Source organism: Aotus nancymaae, unplaced genomic scaffold, assembly GCF_030222135.1.
Source record: "Aotus nancymaae isolate 86718 unplaced genomic scaffold, 86718_ANA_hifiasm-v0.15.2.pri h1tg000057l, whole genome shotgun sequence".
Classification (NCBI taxonomy): Eukaryota; Metazoa; Chordata; class Mammalia; order Primates; family Aotidae; genus Aotus; species Aotus nancymaae.
In genome coordinates, this window is record NW_026988471.1 from 61,654,583 (window position 1) to 61,677,500 (window position 22,918).

The following is a 22,918-nucleotide window of genomic DNA, read 5'->3' on the forward strand; positions in this document are numbered from 1 at the left end:
CTATTTATAAGTTTCTTCAATTGCACATTTTTTTTTATTGGGAGTACAGTAAGCATACCTTAATACAAGGCTTTTATATTAGAACCAATTTAAATTTTGGTTTAGTTCTTCTAGCCTTTTCATATTGAGCCTTCTTAGAAACGGATACAGCCATAATCATAATGATGTAATATGTTTTCTTTAGTTCTTATATATAGAAAGCTATTCTAGATCATAATATGGTGATAATGTCATTTATATATTACATATGGACATGCTATTGATAATTGAAATGAATTGATGTAATGATAGTTACAGATTATCTGGCCCATGTATGTACTACCCATGCTTGGAATGAATCAATACTTTAATAATATAATTTGATATAGAAAAACATTTTGATAAAGACAATTCTTTAAGTAATAGAAAGTCTAAGAAAAATATGTTAATGCCTACCTAGTTCAGTGATCTCCTAGCTCATCTATAAACCACTCTCCCACTTTACTTCCAGGTTAAATGATGAGAGGGATTTGAAAGTCACAGTGGATCATTACATGAAAAGATATTTAATAGTTCATTTTCACACATCTTAGATTACTGGTTAGCTATTATTTTTTCTGAAGTAAATTTAGTATATTGGGATTCTATTTTATCTACTTTATTATATTAAGTAGAATTGATCCAAACTGTTAATTTTTATGACCTGTGAGCTTTTCAGCATTGACTTTGTAGAGATGATCATTTAAAGAACAGTACTTTGCTAGATTTATGGTTGTTTACATAATATTTTATTAATCTGAGAGTTAATAAAAAATGAGAAATTATTTCTGTGGTGTTTCTTACTAGTCTTCTCACAGAAGCAGTGAATACATAGATAATAATTATGTGGGGTTGATTATTTTAATTGTTTGGTACTAACATGCTTTTGTCAAGTGGGGGCATCATTGATCTTTCTTAAGTAAGCAGTGTGGTAAGAATGGTTCGCTTTTTAAATTTAAATGATATTACAGTAAATAATTGTTCTCTTTTCATCTTACTTTAGAGGGCCTCTATTTACTATCTAAGTTTTCTTATAATATCTAGCACTTTTAATTAATAGCAAGATTTAAAGTCCAGAAACATTTAGCAGTTCTCTTTGTAATTTTCCATTGTACTAGCCTCTAAGGTTACCACCACAAAATGCAGTTGTTATTCAGTAAAAGAAAATGACATGGTTTTAATAATAGTAATAAAAGTTTAGAATTAAATTGTTATTATATAGTCTTAGGTTTGTTATTATTGTTGTTTTAAGTATATGAACAAGGATAAAAGTATATACTTATGATTTAAAACACACAGACTACTAACTCACCTAGTATTCAAAAGTAACTCTCAGTGATAATTAGAAAATATTTCAGGCATATCCAAAATACATACTATTTTGTGCTGTTGCTACCAACACCTGACTGTTGCTAATAACTCAAACTGTTTTGCCATAATTAAATTTATATAAGAAGCATGTTTGAATATGGTTATCATTGTCCTGTTTACTTAAAATGCATATATGATTACTGTATTTTTAAAACTAATGATGATTTTAATCTCTCCACTACTAAAAATATGTGTTACACTTGGACCTCAAAATACATTATTTTAAACCTAGTCAAAAAGGAACCATATTTGTACATGATTGCATTTGGGGAAAATTTTGAAGGTGTAAGAGTTACACAGGTATTTAGCCTTAAATATTTGAAAACTTTAACATGATGTTTCCATCAGTAAAGCTCTTGGCCTGTTCTTATGTATAAGTTTAAAATCTTGCATATCTACCTCATCAGGGAAATGCCAAGGGCTAAAACTGAAGATAATAACTTAAGATTTATGTCTCCCTCTTGGAGGTTACAGTTGTCGTGAATTGACAGTTTTGAAGGACTTAAACTGACATCATAGGATTCAAATGATCTGATTAGGTCAATTAATGTTAATTTTAATCTTCCATTAAATTATTTTAATGTTTTCCTCTTTTCATTTTTTTCTAGCCAAGTCCTATATCAAGTCCTGCTTTGGGGCGAAAGCCAAATGCTAGTCAGTCTTTGCTTGTATGGTGTAAAGAAGTTACAAAGAACTACCGAGGAGTGAAAATCACGAATTTTACTACATCATGGAGAAATGGTTTATCTTTTTGTGCAATATTACACCACTTTAGACCAGATTTAATGTAAGTAAAAACATTTTCCATTCCCTATAAATATTTTGTAATAGACATTTTTTAAAAAAAACATAAAATAATTTCTTAGCACATGTCCTGAAATACTTTATATTTGTTTTATTACCTTACCTCCACCTCTTGCTTTTGAGAGATGTGTGTCAGAAAGCTTTTCCTTTTTGATAACTAAACACAATCTTTTTTCTTTTTAAAGAAAATGGTGTCAGGGTGTGGTAGCTCACACCTGTAATCCCAGCACTTTGGGAGGCTGAGGCAAGTGGATCACCTGAGATTAGGAGTTCGAGACCAGCCTGACCAACATGGAGAAACCTCATCTCTACTAAAAATACAAAATTAGCCAGTGGTGCATGCCTGTAATCCTACCTCATCAGTAGGCTGAGGCAGGAAGATCGCTTGAACCTGGGAGGCAGAGGTTGCAGTGAGCCAAGATTGTGCCATTGCACTCCAGCCTGGGCAACAAGAGTGAAACTCCATCTCAAAAAAAAAAAAAAAAAGAAAGAAAGAGAAAATGATTTTTCTCCTTAATCTCAAAGAACTGACTTCAAATTATTATGAAAATAGTGTTAATGTTAAAATGAGAGGAGATAAATAAGCTTGTAGTTTTTTACATTGACAAGAGATTACCTCATGGTAAATTTGGTTGTCAAGGCTAGTCTTTGGTCCCCTGCCTTAACCTCTGTTTTAGATGGAAAGCTTCAGGCAATGAAACATGTAATCACAGTTTTTAGTCATTTATTTATTTATTTCCTTAATTTTCCACACTATTAGTTTTGTTGATTGAATTGCTGTGAAATTGCTAGTTATTCTTTAGTATTATTGAATGTCAAATTTTTAGATTCAGTTTGTTTTAAAAACAGCTGTTTTTATCAAATACTATATGTACCCACTGTGCTGTTTTCTCCCTCAGTGACTACAAGTCTCTGAATCCTCAAGATATTAAAGAGAACAACAAAAAGGTAAGAAGTGATAAGCAAGAAAAATATATAGTTTCAATTTTGGCTTCTCTGCAGATCTTTATTAATTTGGAGAAAGTGAGGCAGTTTTATGAGGTCAGAACTAAAGCTCACAGAGGTTTATCTACTTATTGCAGTTCATTAGGATACATGGTTTACAATGGTTTATCATGGATTTTTGAAGACCACAAGTGCCAGGTTGGCATCGGATTATAATATATGTATTACCTTTATTAACTATTAAATATTTGTTAAAGCATAGTGCTTTTATTCTAAGGTTTAGCTTTTAAAACTGTTGTGCCATAACTGTTATGTAAGTTTAGAAAAATATGTTGCTTGGGGATGAGAACAAGAGCCTAATGGGTTACCAAGAGAGAATACTTAGGTTCTGAGAAGCAAAAAATATAAACATTGGTTCTTTTCATTTTATGGTAAACCATATACAGTTATGCACTACATAACAATGTTTTGGTCAAAAACAGACCACATAGCTGGTGATGTACCATGAGATTATATTACTTTTTTTTTTAACTGTACCTTTTCTATGTTTAGATACACAAATACCATTGTGTTACAGTTACCTACAGTATTCAGTATAGGAATATGCTGTGCAGGTTAGTAGCTTAGGAGCAATAAACTATACTGTATAGCCTAGGTATGTAGTAGGCTATACCATCTAGGTTTGTATAAGTACCCACTGTGATGTTTGCACAACAAAATCACCTGACAATGCATTTCTCAGCACATATACCCATCATTAAGCAACATATGACTATATTTTCCCACATAATTAATCAATATATTGAGATCAGAGGTTCCCAACTGGTATAGGGGAAGGGGATATTGATCCTTTCAGCCTTCAGGGCATCTGTGTAAGGCTAAGTTGCTGGAGCCCTGGGCCAGCTAACTGTGGCCACAGGCTGATTTATCTATTTACCCCAGCACACAGTATGTGTGTTCTGTGTGCAAGGAGGGAAGCACCTAACTCAGCACACAGTAGGTACTGAATTTTTTCTACTGAATTGAATTCTTCAACTGAAAAATTAATGAAATTTATTATTGTCCAGAACAGGAGTTCTTAATCTTTAATCTGTGGGTAGAAATCAGGGTGTCCTTGAACATGGTTGAGGGAAAAAATACATTTTACTTTCATAAGTCCTCAACTGAAATTTGGCATTTTCTTCAATTATGAATTTAGGCAATAAACCACCATAGTGTTAGCCGTCCCTGAGACTTTGTCACCTTTAGAAATCACAGATATTTACCACCGGGCGCAGTGGCTCACACCTATGATCCCAGCACTTTGAGAGGCCGAGGGGGTAAATCACCTGAGGTCAGGAGTTCGAGATTAGCCTGACCAACATAGTGAAACCCCATCTCTACTAAAAATTCAAAAAATTAGCTGGGCGTGGTGGCAAGTGCCTGTAATCCCAGCTACTCGGGAGGCTGAGGCAGGAGAAATCACTTGAACCCGGGAGGTGGAGTTTGCAGTGAGCTGAGATCAAGCCATTGCACTCCAGCCTGGGCAACAAGAGCGAGATTCCATCTCAAAAAAAAAAGCACGGATATTTTCGATATTTTCATGTCATGTTATAGTTGTTGCTGCAGATATCTACCAATACCTTTTAAGCTTATAACTTCCTCAGATTAATTAGTGCAGTCATAAAAAGCACATATATTACTACTTCCCAAATTCATTTTAAGTAATATTTTCATATGTGTATTTTTCAGTATAATTGGTTTCTTTTGTAATCCTATGTGTTTTATCTATGTAAAACATTATTCTGAGAAGGGACCCATTGCCAAAAAGGTTCATGAGACAAAGTGGTTAATAACCTCTGTTTTAAAGTTTAACATACTTTAAATAATTAAAATTACTAGTGATCCAGTCTTGGAGCCTTAATAGAAGTTCAATTAACAAATAAGTCTTTAAATCAAAACAATTTTTCACTTGTATTATTCTCTAAAACCAAAAATGTGTATTGCCATCAAAAAGGTTTCATTTCTTAAGCCTGGGGAACATAGCAAGACCCCGTCTCTACAAAAAAATAAAAAAGTTAGCTGAGCTTGCTGGCATGCGCCTGTAGTCCCAGTTACTTGGGAGGGTGAGGTGGGAGAATAGCTGGAACCCAGGAGCTCGAGGCTGTAGTGAACTAGGCTCATGCCACTGCACTCCAGCCCAGGTGACAGAGCAAGACCCTATGTCCAAAAAAACATCAAACAAAATTCTTGTTTCTTTGCAAATGCATAATGCTGGCACTAGAGCACTAAAAACCTAGAAGTTGCAATTGAAATTTGCCACCGAAAAAGATAATCTTTAAAAATCAGTATAATTTTCTTACAGAAATCACCCTTCAGATGGGCATGTTACAAAATAGATTGTTCTCATGAATTATTTCTTGTATAATTTTGGAGAGCCTGTGTCTATTAAAGTGAAATGCTTCTTTTTCATTAATTACATCTTTGGTCCTGACAGTGCTTCACCTCCATTTTCTTACATTTGAATGAAATGCTAAGCCAATTTAAATACAGACATAAGCATTATAAAATAAACCATTTTTTAAACTGGATGTTTCAACTTATTGTCCAAAATTTTAAAAAGGAAATACTGTTGATTTTACCTCATTATAAATGTGTAAAGAATTTGGGGAATCTCATTAAGGCTTAAGTCACACTTCTTTACATTAGCTTTTCATTAACTTAATAATGGTAAGTATATTTAGTGGTAAATAATAATAATGATAAGCATATTTAATGGTAAGATTTGCATACTACTCCATATAAAAGACTATCCCATTAAAATTTTTTTCAATTAGATCTTTCAGTACAGACAGTTGTGGCTTTTGAAAGGCTTTTCAATCATCTCTGATGATTCTATTCATTGTACTTTTCAGTAAATAATTGTTTTTACGTAGTCTTTCCTTTCATCATTTGCTACTTCTTACCCGATAGCTACATTGAGTTGCTACCTGCAAGTTATTTCTAGCTTCACACAGTTCTTCCCGATACCCCATGTGCCCTCAGATGGACTTAAAGCACCATAGGAAAACAATGCATGTGTCTTAAATTTCACACAGATGCATAACATAACTGGCAGTAACTCCTCCTTACCAATTTAATAACATCTAGGAATGACTAAGATAATTTTCTTGGAAAGACCTCTTTTTTCTCCCCACACAAACAGGTGAAAACCAGTAGGTAGTTGAACATGGCAGAAGAGGTTAACCTAGGAAAAGTCCTTTATAAAGCCTTAAGCTTGCTTACAAGAAACCTGGTTTGTTTTTAAATGTTTTTTACTGTAATTAGTGTACATAAAATGAATTGCTACATGAGGCAAAACACTAGCAGGAGTTTCTCCAAAAGGAAGCTAATCATTTTCCCAGGTCTGTAAAAAACGCTGAATAAAAAAAGTCATTTACCTGTGACATCTGATCTTAACCAATATGTCAGTGTTTTTAGATAATTTGGGAAATGTTTAGAATACTGCCTGTGGTGCTTTCCCTGATGGCCTGCAATTGATGTCTGTCAGTCAAGTTGTCAAGACACATGAAAAGGAAAATGACTTCAATTTTCCTAAAACATTTAAAATAACAAACAAGCCTACACATGCACACCAACTGAGTCATTCTCTCTAGTAAATATTTTGAGGTACCTATATTATGAAGCCTAGTGCTGTGAAAATTGAAGAGGTTTTAATATCACAATTTATTTTTCATTTTCTTTCTTACTTGTTCCATAATGTTTATTAAACTACAAGAATATGAGACAAAGATTAAATTCAAATATAGAAATGTACTTTAACAAGTAAGTGCAGAAGACTGATTCCTTCTGAATTGTTACATAATTTCCTAATATGTCTTTTAAGAAAAACTTTGAATTATGATCTTTAATCTAGGTTGCTAAAAAGAGTAAACATTTTACATCCCAAAGCAAAAATATATCTTCAGGGTTCTTACTTTCTCTAAAAGTATATCTAAACCTCTAGTCATACTTTTAATGCTTCCTAGCAACACAATGCTGTTTTCAAGGGTTAGTTCAGGATAGTAATAATTAATTGTAAATTGAGAAACAGCTTTGATTATTCAAAACTAGAAAAACCTGATGTGCCACAGTCATTTAAAGGCTAACAAAAATAATACAATGCAGCCTCACATTCTCAACTAGGTTGTAGTACTCAAAACATTTCATTCTTTCCAAAATGGATGAATTAAAATGAAGTCACTCTTTTCATTATGAAAATCAGTCTTAATTGAGCATTAAAAAAGTTTCTGTTTCTAGGTTTAAATTGCATTTATTTGTATTTTATATCAGGTAATCTAGTAGTTAGTTCTTTTGACTTATCTAGCTGTACTTTTTCTTCACAAATCACTGCAATTACATGACCGTGGAAAAGAGAGGTTGATAGAAATGATAAAGCTCAATATGGATTAGTCTAATGTTTCTTTATACCTTAGTTCCTTATCTTAAAAGTCCATTCTCAGAGTTTTAAAAACTTTAACTCTCATTTTTGCTTATTTCCTTTATTGGAAAAAGTATTTCAATTATTATTTATTACCCTTTTTTCTCTTGCCTCTACCCCCACTTTTATACATTTCTGACTTTTGGAATTTTGTTATTTTCATATGACATAATGTCAGTAACGTGTACCCTCCAATAACAAAAACAACAAAAATTAAAAATTTGCTCTTTTTAAAATGTATGAATTATGTGAACTGTTCAATATATCTTTTGTTTTTCCTTTCTTTGAAGGCATACGATGGATTTGCCAGCATAGGGATTTCTCGGTTATTGGAACCTTCTGATATGGTTTTATTAGCAATTCCTGATAAACTGACTGTTATGACTTACCTCTATCAAATAAGGGCACATTTCAGTGGCCAAGAACTAAATGTCGTTCAGATAGAGGAAAACAGCAGTAAAAGCACATATAAAGTTGGAAACTACGAAACAGATACAAACAGTTCTGTTGATCAAGAAAAATTCTATGCAGAGCTTAGTGATTTGAAGCGGGAGCCTGAGCTACAACAGCCTATCAGCGGAGCAGTAGACTTCTTATCACAGGATGACTCTGTATTTGTAAATGATAGTGGGGTTGGAGAGTCAGAAAGTGAGCATCAAACTCCTGATGATCACCTTAGTCCAAGCACAGCCTCCCCTTACTGTCGCAGGACTAAAAGTGACACAGAACCCCAAAAGTCTCAGCAGAGCTCTGGAAGGACTTCAGGATCCGATGACCCTGGAATGTGTTCTAGTACAGATTCAACCCAACCACAGGTTTTGTTAGGCAAAAAGAGACTATTGAAAGCTGAGACTTTAGAATTGAGTGACTTATTTGTTAGTGGTAAGAAGAAGGATTTATCTCCACCCTTTATTTGTAAGGAGACAGATGAGCAAAAGCTTCAAACTCTAGACATCAGTAGTAACTTGGAGAAAGAAAAATTAGAGAATTCCAGATCCTTAGAATGTAGATCAGATCCAGAATCACCTATCAAAAAAACAAGTTTATCTCCTACTTCTAAACTTGGATACTCATTTAGTAGAGATGTAGACCTTGCGAAGAAAAAACATACTTCCCTGAGGCAGACAGAGTGTGATCCAGATGCTGATAGAACCACTTTAAATCATGCAGATCATTCATCAAAAACAGTCCAGGTAAGTGAGTTAGAATGGTGAATACTATATTTAGTAATTAGTTATTCTTTGTTTTTGTTTCTTTTTGCTTTCATAGATGTTATGAATGATTAAAGGTGAAATATAATTTCTATTATAAAAACTCCTGAGGCCATGCAGTAGTGTGTGTCTGAGTCCCCGCTATTTGGGAGGCTGAGGAAAGAGGATTGCTTTGGCCCAGGAGTTTGAAACCAGCATGGGTAACATAGTGAGTCCCTGTCTCAAGAAAAGAAAAACCTGAAATATGCCTGCTGTATATTTAAGGTTTATGATATAATATTTTAAGCCTACAAATCCCAATTTCAGTATTGAAGGATATTGTATAATAAGGCTATGAAAAAAAAATTGAAGGACAAAGAATGTCAGCTTTTCAAATAAAAATATTATTACTTATAAAAACAATATTCTACTATATGATAAAGCAAAATGTTTCAATATTCCATTTAATAAGAACATCATTCTAAAAATGTATAATGCCAAATTAAATATTTCCTATTTAAAGCATTTTCCTTAGGTATTTTCATTGGCGTTTTTAGTCCCATCATTACTTGTGGTTAAAAATCCCAGCAGCATCCAAATTTCTCCTCATGAAGGGAATAGTGTGCAGTTTTAATGTTTCTCTTACTGATGATATTAATATTTTACTGTTTTTACTTGAATCTCTGGTACCGTCAGTTATAAGATATACTGTTATTTTATGTACCACAACAAAAAAGAACAACATTGTCAATAAAATTACGATACATGGTTTTCCTCTCACTTAGAATTTTTGTATCTTTTGAAAGACCTCTTTTAGACTTATTTAGGCATAGATTATTTGATCATATAACACTCATATATACATAAGGAGGAAATTTTAGGCAAAATAAATTGATTAAGGTATTCCTAAAAGTTTTTCGCATTTAGAATCCAACTCTTCTGAATCACTTTTTGATTTAGAGTTGTTGGTATTCCTGGTTTTTTCCACACAGTTATCCTCTGTGCTATCAAAAGCATTGTGTTACAGTAAATGGTTCTCAAAGCCTAATTTGGGGGCCTCTGAAGTTCTCCATGTCCCTTTCAGTTAAAGCTATTTTTATAATGATACTTGGGCATTGTTTGCCTTTATCACTCTCATTCTCTCACAAGAATACAGTGGGATTTTCTGGAGGTTACATGATTATTAAAATATGCTAACATCTAATGAGTTCATTGTGGCTACTTCTAAATGAAAAAAAAATATTAAAAGTATATCAGTTTTAATATCAAAAATGACAAATATCAATAGATATAATCCATATAAGCAAGAGTTCTTTGGGATCCTCAATAATTTTAAGCATATATGGGGATTCTGAAACCAAAAAATCAGAGAATTTCTGAATTTATACCATTTCTCCACAACTGTCTGTGGGATTTTCTTCTAAGTCAGTATACTCATTGATAATAGCACTTTCTTGACTTTGCCAGAAGCTTTCAACAAAAGATTTTTAGACAGTAACCTGGAGTTATGTTTCTTTCTCAAATAGTCCTCAAGTGGTGTTGACTGAAACATGAAGGAATTGCCATCATGCCACCAGAAATACCAAGCAATGTATATATAGGTAGATAACCATGTCTTGACTGCCAGCTGGATGACAGAGTGTAAGATGCTGCCATTTATAAGTTTTCAGAGGTATCAAGAAAGAATTTACATCTTAGAATCAAAGAAGTATAATAGCTTTTAAAGCAAGCCCCTGTTCTCCTAATCATAAACCTCAAATCAAAAGTTCTAAGTAGCTAAATCTCTCTGAAAGCTTTCAGGACAACATAATATCCACACATAGTAAATAACCAATAAACATCTAGTGATTGACAACTGCAAAAACTTGCAGTTGTCACTGACTTGTAATATTCAATATTCTTTTTCTTTTTTTTTTTTCTGAGATGGAGTCTCACTCTGTCACCCAGGCTGGAGTGCAATGGCGTGATCTCACCTCACTGCAACCTCTGCCTCCGGGTTCAAGTGATTCTCCTACCTCAGCCTCTCCAGTAGCTGGGACTACAGGTGTGCACCATCACGCCCAGTTAATTTTTGTATTTTTAGTAGAGATAGGGTTTCACCATGTTAGCCAGGCTGGTCTCAAACTCCTAACCTCAGGTGGTCTGACTGCCTCAGCCTCCCAAAGTGCTGGGATTACAGGCATGAGCCACTGCACCTGGCCAGATTTTTCTTAGAAACTAGATTTTTAAGGCAAATATGTTTAGTTAAAACTAGAAATTGATTGATGTTTAAAATTTAAAATACCCCGGACTGGGAATCAGTGAGCCTGGATTCTCATTTTGGCTCTCCCAGTAATTAGTAGTGTGACATGTTAACTAGCCATTTAGTCTCTTGCGATCTTGTTTTCCATGTTTGTTAAATGAAGTAATCTTTAAGAACCCCTTTAGCTGTGATTCTATTCAGATGTTTAAAGTTTACTGGATGATAGAAGCAACATCTATTGATAGAAGCAACGTCTATTGATAGAAGCAACATCTATTGATAGTTCCATATATGTTTTCCATTGGCCATTCATTGGTTTATTGGTCAGAATTTTGCTTAGGGTAAGTTTAAAGGTTTTTATTGACACTGGATTGGCAAAAGTAATGTCTAACAATAAACAGTATAATATAGGTGCTGACATTTGGTAGGTTTTTAAAATTGTATATACCAGCTGAATTTTGGACAATTAAAAATCTGTTTCTCTTTGGTACACAGTATTTCAATTCTCAAATGTATATCTTTTTACATTTTAACTTCTCTGAAATCAAGATATTACTTATTATAGGTAGTATATCAGAGTTTAATTGGCAGCATTTGTTCTTTCTTAGTAGTTCATAAAATAATAGCAAATCTTACAATTAAGAGCATTGGATTTGAGGAAATTTAGTAACTTTAATTTGGCTTTATATACTTAACAAAGTCATAATGTTGTCCATTTGGATGCCTAATATATGTGATCACAGTTATATATCTTACACATGTCTCTTAAATTTTACAACCCATAAGATAAGTAGTCAAATCCTATTTTATATGTGGGAAATCTGGGGTTTGCAGAGTTACTTAAGGTTACATGATAAATGTTAAAGTTTGAATTCAAAAGCAACGTTGTCTTCAAAGTCTGTGCTTCTCCACTTTATGCTTATAGTGTCTTTTTTTTTTTTTTACCATAATAGCATTAAAAAGTAATTATAGCCAAAATACAAAGTGGTCAATTTTACTGAAGGACAATTTAACAATGTGCGTCAAATTCCTTAAAAATGTTTATCTCATTAGATCCCACTTTCAGGAATTTTTCCTAAGGAAATAATTAGAATTGTGTAATAAAAATTTACCTTTAAAGATATTCATAAAGCATTATTTATAACAGTAAAAAATTGTATGCAACCTAAATATTCAGCAAAATAATGCAAATTTACTAATGTATGATGCATCTATACAATATAATGTAAGGTAGCCAATTAAAAATCATGTTTTAGGCTGGGCATGGTAGCTCAAACTTGTAATCCTAGTATTTTGAGAGGCTAAAGTGAAACAATCACTTGAGCCTGAGAGGTCAAGGCTGCAGTGAGCGTGATCGTGCCATTGGACTCCACCCTGGGTGACATAGCAAGACCCTGTCTCAAAAAAGTAATAAAATAAAATAATTTTTAAAAATATGTTTTCAAAAAATATTTAAGACCTTGAGAAAATGCTGAAAATACTGTAAGTGAAAAAAAGAATGATTCTACAGTGATTATCTCTGGATACCAGGACTACTACTGATTTTTTATTTCTCTTCTTTTTAACTAATATTTATTTTCTGAAATTTCTGTAGTGAATTGCGTTTCTAGCCAGAAAAAAAAAAAATTATGTTTATGTGCTCTTAAACACAATTGGTGATTTTATAGTCTTTTGGTGATTTGATTTTGGTGTTAAGACTGAAACAGTTTTTCACTGTCTCTGTAGCTGGTTGTAATCACTAAAGACTATAAAATCACAGAAATTAGAGCTAGTGGGATTTTAAAGATGATCCTTCATTTCAAAGATTAGGAAATCGAGGGATTAAAACAAATAGTTAACATTTATTCAATGCTTGCCATGCGCCTTTGCTCAGTATGTTATACTATTATCTGATCTTTGCTCTGTCCTTCTGAGAGTTGGTCTCTTTTTACCCTTATTTTATAAATGACGAAACTGAGGCTTAGAGAAATTAACTTGCCCATAATTAAGTGGTGGAACTGGTATTTGAACCCAGGTCTGACTCCACAGTTCTTAAACATCGTGTAATGGAATGCAGTAAGTTTTTAACTGACCTGCTGTAGGTTACATTGCTTGTTATTAGTGGAAGAGGGCTTAATAGCCTGATGTCTTGACTGAAAATTCAGTGTTCATTTAATTAACTTTGTCTGTTTTTGAGACACTGTTGATATTGTAACCAGTCAAATGTAATGACCAATTCTGTTGTGTCCTGTTCAACATGAACTTAGACCTATCATTATCACTTATACATTTTATTTGTGTCTATTAATAATTTTTGTTTAATACTCTTAAAATTCTTGGGTGATGAAAATGTCCTGGAATTAGGTAGTGGTGATCGTTCATAACCTTATGAAATACTAAAAACTACTGAATTGTATACTTTAAGAAAAATCTTTTCTTCTTTAAGATTATAGAAAAAAAAGCTTTAAAAAATAGTAAAATATAAAGATCACAAAGAAACATCAAAATGCTGAACTTATCTTTAAAAAGATAGTTTCAAATAATATGAAATAAAGTAATAGCTATACTTATTTTCTTTTCCTTGAAAGTGATACTTATGATTGAACCAAAACTATGCAATGAAAGGGAAGTAAAAGAAATTAAGTACCAGATAATAATAATAGACATCTAAAGCCAGAAGTTGGTTACTTAGTAGAAAAAAAAGGAATTTGGACTATAAGGAAGAAGAATATTTGTGCTTTTGTTTAATGCATTTAAGAACTGATCTCTGTTGATGGACAATATCTGTTGTTCTCCAAAATTACATTGTAAAATTACAGATTAATCCAGGAGAATACTTTTCCAATTCTGATATTGTCAGTTGTTTTTATACGGATAGGAAGCAATGGAGAAGACTAGTTTTACTTTTTTTTAATGAAATAGAATGGCTTTGAATTTTCTATAAACATTCTCAAGAATTTAAATTATTGCCACAGACATTTAATATTTTAACATTTAAATTTGAAAACATGTTGTTATCAATTCTATAAGACTGAAAATAAAACTCTGAAAGTTAAAAAATTTCTTTGTCAGATTATACTGTGTTTATGAGCAAATGCTGATAATATGTATAATATATATGAGCCTCATACCTAATGAGAATATGTTCTAATAAAATTATAATTAAATTTAATCAGTTTTAGACAGTAAAGATTTATTTCCCATATATCAAGATTTATGTATTCATTCCATGGTTTCTAGTCAATATTAATATTCTCTATAGGTAATCTCATGAAGCTACAATCTTATTCATGATCTCTATTATTTCAGCAGATTGTCTAACCTTTTATTAGTTTACAAATGTAGATTATCTGTTCTTTTTTTTTTGGCTTCTAATTTTATATCTTTGCTTTTAAGCATCGAATGTTATCTAGACAAGAAGAACTTAAGGAAAGAGCAAGAGTTCTGCTTGAGCAAGCAAGAAGAGATGCAGCTTTAAAGGCAGGGAATAAGCACAATACCAACGCAGCCACCCCACTCTGCAACAGGCAGCTGAGTGATGTAAGGAGCATTTGTTAAAAAATACCTTAAGTTGTTCATTGTAATCATGGGGAGGAGGGAAGTAATTTGCTTGTATTTTTGCTATGTTATTTTTCTATAGACTGTACATTGTGAATACTTGGTGCACTTACTGAACTGATAAAGATAAATTCATACTTTTAGGAGCATTTGGTCATTATTTCTACACAGCGGTGTTAGTGATGAGGAAAAGTAAGATCCAGGAATATAATTTCCACATATATATGAATAATCAGTTTTTTTGTTAGTTTATATTTTATAACTGTAGTTGTACTCTAAGATTGTATTTTGTCAATGGAAGTTAATTTTGTTGGAGATATTAGAATATCATAATGATGTCTTTTATTTAGTGAATACCTAACAAGTATTTCAGAAACAATTTGATTTTACTTAACTCCATGAAGACTGAGGCCAATAAGGAAGGTAACTTGTACAAGGTCACAGAGTCAGTAAATGGTGAATCCAGGATTTGAAACCGAGCCTTATTAGATTCCAGAGTCAGTGCACTTTCCTATCACATATTGCCATCCTTGTGTTAAACCACATTTTTATACATAATTTTTGTGTAGTGCTTCACAGATAATAATGAACATATAATAATAGGAGCCCTTAAAATTTAGGGGGACACAAACCTCTTCAGGAATCAGAAAACTGTGACAGTTTCACCACAGCACCACCATGTATTAGTATTTGTTTTTCCCAGAAAGAACAGCTCTATGCAATATAGCTAGGTAGCTACATGCCAGATTCACCTTGTTACATTTGTTTCACATTTACCCAAAGAAGTACCCTGTTGCTTATGAGATTATGCTTTGAACAGTCCCATGATATTTTCCCACCTTTCCTCTTTCAAGTTATCTGTTGCTGCATTAAAAACCACTGCAGGATGAGGCACGGTGACTCACGCCTATACCCAACACTTTGAGAGGATGAGGTGGGAGGATCACTTGAGCCCAGGACTTTGAGACCAGTCTAAGCAATCGTGACACCCCAACTCTACTTACAGGAAAAACAACAACAACAACAACAACAAAACTTACTGGCATAAAACAACTATCTTATTACGTTAATAGATTCTGTGAGTTAAGAATTTAGATAGGACACAGCGGTAGTGACTTATTTATGCTCCATGATGTCTGGGGCTGGCTTTCAACTAATAAGACCTCTGCCAGACTGTCAGTTGGAACACCTACATGTGGCCTCTCCATATGGTCTCTCTACTTCTCTTGTGTGGGCTTCCTCATAGCATGGTGGCTAACTTCCAGGAACAAGTGTCCCAATGGAATAAGGCATAAATATGTGGCATTCTTATGATCTAGCTTTTCTTAAAAGCAAAATCACTTTAAGTTTATTGTAAGAAAGGAAAATTCTTTGCAAATTTCAGTTATGAACATAAATGCAAAACTCCTATAGAAAATCATTAGCAAATTCAAGCCAGAAGTATTTTAAAAGGTTAACATACCGTGGTCAATTTGGATTTATTCTAGGAATGCAAGATTGTTTAATTTTTAAAAAATCAAGCAATGTAATTGACAACATTAACAGAATAAAGAAAAATCAAGCAGATATAGAAAAAGGTTGGAAAAATATCAACATCCACTCATGGTCCACAGGGAGAAATGAACCACAATTCTTTACCTCTGGGGATAGAAAGGAACTTTTTTACTTTATTAATCTGCTAAAATGTACAAATAAAAAGCCTATAGCAAACATATTTAGTTGTGAAACATTGAAAGCTTTCCATTTGTGACAGATTAAAAGACAGGAAAGTCCACTGTCAATTCTATTCAACATCATAATGTTGTAAAAACCTAAGGCAAGAAAAAGAAATCAAAAGATATAACATATGAAAGGACACAAATAAAATTATCATTATTCACCAGAAGTATGATTTGTACATAGAAAATCCCTTCAAAATTACAAGATTACTGGACATAATATTTGAAAATAAATTATATTTCAATAAAATATACAAATGACCAGCAAGCACATAAGAAATATTTTTAGTATCATTAGTTATCAATCAAAGAAAATCAAAGCCACAGTGAGATACCACTATGAGAATGACTAAAATTTAAAAGACTGACAGTAACAAGTTTGAGAGGAATTGGGAGCAACTAGAATTCTCACATTTTGCCAGTAGAAATGTAAAATGGTACAACCATCTTGAAAAATAGGCCATTGCCTATAAAGCTAAACATGCACTTACATGACCCCAACAATTCCATTTTAAGGTATATAACCAAAGAAACTAAAAACATATGGCTATTCAAAAACTTTCACACAAAATTTTATAGCAGTTTTGTTTGTAGTATCCAGAAACAGGACAAAATTTAAATGTCCATCACCAGACAAACGAATAAACACATCCTAATATACCCATACCATAGAATACTACCCAGCAATACAAAGGAACAAGACACTGAAATACACAATAATGTAAATGAATCTTGGAGATATTATGCTGAAAACACAAAAGAGGACATATGTAATTACATTTACATGAAATTCTACAACAAGCAAAACTAATGTAGCATGACAGAAAGCAGATTGGTGGGTGCCTGATGGCAGGGTAGGCAGAAATGACTGCAAAAGTATATGAGCAGGAGCAAACTTTCTAGAGAGATGTAAAAGATTTATAGCCTTATTGTGTCTGATTACACAGGAGTATACATTTGTTAAAACATCAAATTTAAAATGGATGCATATTACTACAGGTAAATTATATCTTAAAGTTTATCTTTTTAAATTGTTTATTAAAAGCAAACATTTTCTAAATATTTACAAGAACGTTAAAAATAGATAATATGCTAAGAATAAAGCTAACAAGAAATATGCAAGACCTTTAGGCAGAAGACTAAAACATTCTGAAAGATATAAAAGAATAAATAAATGGAAGGGCATACTATGTTCATAAATTGGAAGACTCAGTGTTTTAAACATTTTATTTTATTGTGATAAGAACAGGTAACATGAGAGCTACTCTTTTTTAAAAAAATTGAGTGTACAATACATTATTATTGACCATGGATACAATGTTTTATAGCAGAGCTTCAGAACTTATTCACATTGCTTAGCTGAAGCTTAATTCCTGTAGATTAGTAACTGCCCATTTCCCCTTCCTTCCAGTTCCTGTCTACCACTATTCCAGTCTTTGATTCTATGAATCTGACTATTTTAGATACCTCATATAAGTGGAATCATGCAGTATTTGTCTTTCTGTAACTGACTTATTTCACTTAGCCTAATGTCATCAAGGCTTATCTATGTTGTAGCATGTAACAGGACTGACTACTTTTTAAAGGCCAAATGGTATTTCACTGTAGATATATACCACATTCTTTTTATCCATTCATCTGTCGATGGACATTTAGGTTGTTATCACATATTGGCTATTGTGAATAATGCTGCAGTGAACATAGGAGTGCTAAAATCTCTTCAAGATCTTCAGTTTTTGATTTCAGTTTTTTCGGATAAATACCCCAAAGGGGATTGCTGGATCATATGGTAGTTCTGTTTTAATTTTTTGAGGCACCTTCATACGTTTTTCATAACAGTTGCACAATTGTATATTACCACCAACAGTGTGCAAGGATTCCAATTTCTCCATATTCTCACCAACACTTTACTACTTTTGTTTTTTAATTAATAGCCAATATTGTTTCAAACAATAGCTTGTTAGAAATAAGCATGGAGTGATATCTCATTGTGATGTTGATTTGCATTTTCCTGAGGATTAGTGACATCGAACATCTTTTCATGTAACCTGTTGTTCATTTGTATGTCTTCTTTGAAGAAATGTCTATTCAAGTCCTTAGCCCACTTTTTAATTGAGTTAACAGTTTGTTTTGGGGGTGGGGGTTGGCTATTGAGTTACAAAAGTTCTTACTTATTACTTAAGAGACCACTGGTTTAAAACTTCTTTAGCAATTGATTTATTTTATTCCTCTGTACTTTGTTTCTATACAACTAAACTATGTCCTTTTGGTGAATACCAAAAATAATGAGAAGAGCTATTTTAATAATTGCTATTATAGTACTTAAATAGAAGCATATAGTGTGTGGAACAATGTCTGTGTGCTCAGTACAGTTAGCTACTTGTGAGACTTTTGTATTTAGTTCTGGGCTGAGAAAAAGTGAGAATTTACAGGGGATTCAGAAAAGGGTTAAAGGAATGAAAGCAAAGATCTCCTTGTAAGGAAAGAAAGGCTTATAAAATTAAAAAAAAGATATAACTGGGAAGCTTAAGTAATCATTTGAATATATGAAGCCTCAAAATCCATCTGGTAGGCTGGGCGTGGTAGCTCACTCCTGTAATCCCAGCACTTTGGGAGGCCGAGACAGGTGGATTGCCTAAGCTAAGGATTTCGAGACCACCCTGGGCAACATGGTGAAACCCTGTCTCTACCAAAATACAAAGAATTAATTAGCCAGGCATGGCGGCATGCGCCTGTAGTCCCAGCTACTCAGGAGGCTGATGCAGGAGAATTTATCGAACCTAGGAGGTAGAGGTTGCAGTGAGCTGAGATCATACCACTGCACTCGAAACTGGGGGACAGAGTGAGACTCTTGTCTCAAAAAAAAAAAATCCATCTGATAGTCCCTAAGAGAATAAACTTATGAACTACTCAGCATGGCCTCGTGTCCTTGCAAATCCTGTCCCCACCCTTTACAGCCTTATCTCTTACCTCTCTCTCATTTTTTTCATTCTACAGTCCAGTTATAAGTCGCTTACTGTATCTGAAATGTGCCATACTCTTTCATTCTTGTATCAAGCATTTGCTGTTGTTGTCTTGAAATACCCATCTTCCCTTGATAGTTTCTACTGAAATAGCACTTTTATAAACACTCCCCTCATGGCTTCTTGCAGTAAAGTTAAATCTCTTTCCTGTATCTTTTTCTATTATTCTCTATGCATTCTCTCATCCCAATATAATTATCTAATTACAAATCTCTTTCTCTTGGTCAGCGGTTGGCTATTTAAAAGTACAAGGACCTTGTATGCCCAGCACCAAGTAGTAATATTTAGTAAATGTTTGTTGAATGAATAAATGAAGGAAATAGTGACAGACTATTTTTCATATCCTCTGAGTGTCAACTAATAAAAAATGAGCTTAAACATGAAAACTTTGTTATAAAGAGGTTCTTAGTAGGTCTGTAAACAGGAAAAGTAAATGTTTCTCTGAAGATCTTTAAAGCAGAATTGAGCAGAGAAAGTTAGTGTTCCTTTGTCTGAAGTCAGTTACAGATAAGATTACTTTTGCCACTTGGGGACTTAAGCTTGTAACATTCTTTTCTTGCTATTCTCCAATCGTATATTATGATACCTTTCATTGTTGTTATGATGTGTGTTTGCCGAATCCTTACACACACCTGCTTTTCCCATATTCTGGGACTCTGATTAGAGTTCAGCTTTCAGTTCTGCCTTGAATCACAACACTCTGCAAAACAGTCCCTTTCAAAATGAGTATAGCTTTAGGCTGCTAGCCTGGAAAGCTGTTTCTAAGACACTGAAAACAACTCTTGGTAATCTTATTGGGTGGATCCTTATGTACATATTCCATTTAAGTTATCCTCAGGAAAGATTTAAGTTGTAATTTCCCTCAAAGGACAACTCACCAACACAGATACCATAAACCTTTTGATTTTTCTAAATTTTTGGCAGGACTACCATTGCATATTTTAGTGAATACTTGGTACAACCACTCATTGCCTTTCAAGTCTGTTTACATGAAAGTTTACATGATTCATTCATATATTTGTGCATTAACCTGTTTCATTTGCTCCCTAAAATTATGTCTATAGGAGACATATTTCATTCCTCTGGTTCTCTCTGTTTTATATTCCTTTTCTTTTTGTTCCTTTTGTTCTATGAAGATTTTCAAAGGTTGGATTTGACTAATGTAAGTTTTAGATGTGATATTTGTGTTTTTCGTTGTTTCCCACATGTATTTTAAATCATTTTTTTAATTACAACTCAGGAGTTTGGTAGCTTCAGCAGTCTACCCAGCAGGTAATCTAAAGGAGCCTTCTTGATTGTATTATCTAGAAACGTAGACTCCAAGAAAAACTTCCTTTTTTATTATTTTTCTTTATTATTCCATTTCCCCATATACTTTCCCCCCAGATATGTACAAATAGAATTTTAAAAGCTAATCTGGCCTGTAATCCCAGCATTTTGGGAGGCTAAGGCAGGCAGATCACCTGAGGTCAGGAGTTCGAGAACAGCATGGCCAATGTGGTGAAACCCATCTCCACTAAAAGTAGAAAAATTAGCCAGGCATGGTGGTGCATGCCTATAGTCCCTGCTACTCAGGAGGCTGAGGCAGGAGAATCGCTTGAACTGGAGGTGGAGGTTGCAGTGAGCAGAGATTGCGCCACTGTACTCCAGCCTGGGCAACAGAGCAAGCCTTTGTCTCAAAAAAATAAAAATAGGCTGGGCAGGGTGGCTCACACCTGTAATCCAAGCACTTTGGGAGGCCAAGGTGAGCAGATCATTTGAGGTCAGGAGTTCGAGACCAGCTTGGCTAACATGGCAAAACCCATCTCTACCAAAAATACAAAAAATTACCTGGGTGTGATGGCACACACCTGTATTCCCAGCTACTCTGGAGGCTGAGTCACGAGAATCACTTGAACCCAAGAGACAGAGTTTGCAGTGAGCCAAGATTGTGCCACTGCACTCCAGCCTGGGCAACAGAATAAGACTCCATCTCAAAAAATTAATAAAATAAAGACAAAAAATAAAATAAAATAAAAGCTAATCTATTCCAGATGCTTTTGCTAATTACTTTGCATTAGAATATAATTGCTTTTCAAAAAATGCATTTAATAAACCCACCATTCCATTTAATAACACTTATATACTTGTATAGGTATCTGAAAGAGATATTTGCACTTGATGTGCTAAAGTTTAGAATTCATACACTGTAAGCAAAATAAAGGATAACACTCTTGCTACCCACAGTCCTTGGCCTTTTTGTTAGCATATTAGTAAAGCACTTTGAACGTATCACAAGAATGATGCTATATAAGTTTATAACTTTTTTAAAAGAATAAAATCTATTTTATGTGTAGAAAATCTAAAAAGAATCAGGATGAAACTTCAGTCTAATTAGTCTAATCATCAATGAATTTATAAATATGTTTGTTTTTGTTTTGTTTAAGCAATATTTATGTAGCATAAGAGTATGATTTGCAGATAGTTGTTAGGTATCTGGAAGCATTTTAGAAAGAAGTATCAGAAAGTAATTACAATGCTATTATAAAACAGACTTGAAGTTTTTCATCTAATATTTAATCTGCTGGCATAATGGCCCACCCATTACACTCAACTGATTTAGGAGCCTTCTCTCACATAGCAGGTAGCAGAATCAAACTGCAAGTTAGCAACAAGTCCTGGAAGGTTTGCAGTATCCATCTTTAAAGACCTGAAGGAATGTTTGAATCCTCTAAAGAAAACAGTATACATGGGAAAGGATTTTAGTTTGATCAGTTCTTAGTTAACTAGAAAGACCAGTAACCACATAGTGACTTTTTTTTAAACTCACCTTTGGAAATGAATCCAAATGGCTTAAGAGAACTAAGAGAATGCAAGTTGCTCTTTTGCAAATTAAACCTTTGACAGGTATTTAATGGCCATGAAGGGTGAGACGTCAACTGTGTACTTTTGATGTTGATTGGAAATTATTGATTTAAATGACACTAGTCTGTCATGCTGATAATTATAGCAGATTTAGATAAGATCACTAGATATTCTTTAAATAATAAAAGAAGCATTTGCCATTCAGTTGGTAAAAAACACTAAACTTTTTTTGGTAATTTCTAATAGTATCTTTTTCTGTAGTTTTCATATGTATGTGTTCTAAGTATGTAACATCATAAAAATATGTATAAGATTATACTTATATATTTATGAATATTGGCTGTCTTAAATAAATAGCCTCCTAGGAATCAAAGCTTTAAAATTAAGTTCAAGTTAAAATTTTGTCTTTTTCCTAATTACACATGTCACTTCTACTATTAGGAAGAAGTAATTTGACTTTACGTTTGTAATTTTGTATGAAAGGATGTCAATTATCACTTATTATTAAAAAATCTAAACCTTTGGCAACATACAGAGTGAGTCTTTAGTTAAAAACTCTAAAACCTTTAATAATATACAGATTTTACTTAGAAATTTTTATTCTCCCTGTGAGCTGGACTGTCTGTGTCCAGAGCCCTGAAATGAAAATATATCCTTATTTTTTACTTCAACACAATCACCAAAATATTTCATGTATAAAATCTATTTCAGACCAGTAAGACTCTTTGAATGTATAGCTGATCTTTTTATAGTTACATTTTAAAGGC

The 22,918-nt window shown here is 33.2% G+C and overlaps 1 protein-coding gene across 9 annotated transcripts in view; it reads left to right on the forward strand.

Moving 5' to 3' along the window:
* The window catches only part of EHBP1 (EH domain binding protein 1), a 369,328-nt gene that overhangs the window by 263,836 nt on the left and 82,574 nt on the right, over positions 1–22,918 (forward strand). For all 9 annotated transcript variants that reach the window (XM_012477186.2, XM_012477187.2, XM_064364167.1 and 6 more), the window contains 4 exons: positions 1,998–2,176; positions 3,093–3,141; positions 7,888–8,790; positions 14,405–14,548. In XM_012477186.2, the coding sequence (XP_012332609.1) occupies positions 1,998–2,176; positions 3,093–3,141; positions 7,888–8,790; positions 14,405–14,548 (1,275 nt within the window). The remainder of the gene's footprint in view (positions 1–1,997; positions 2,177–3,092; positions 3,142–7,887; positions 8,791–14,404; positions 14,549–22,918) is intronic.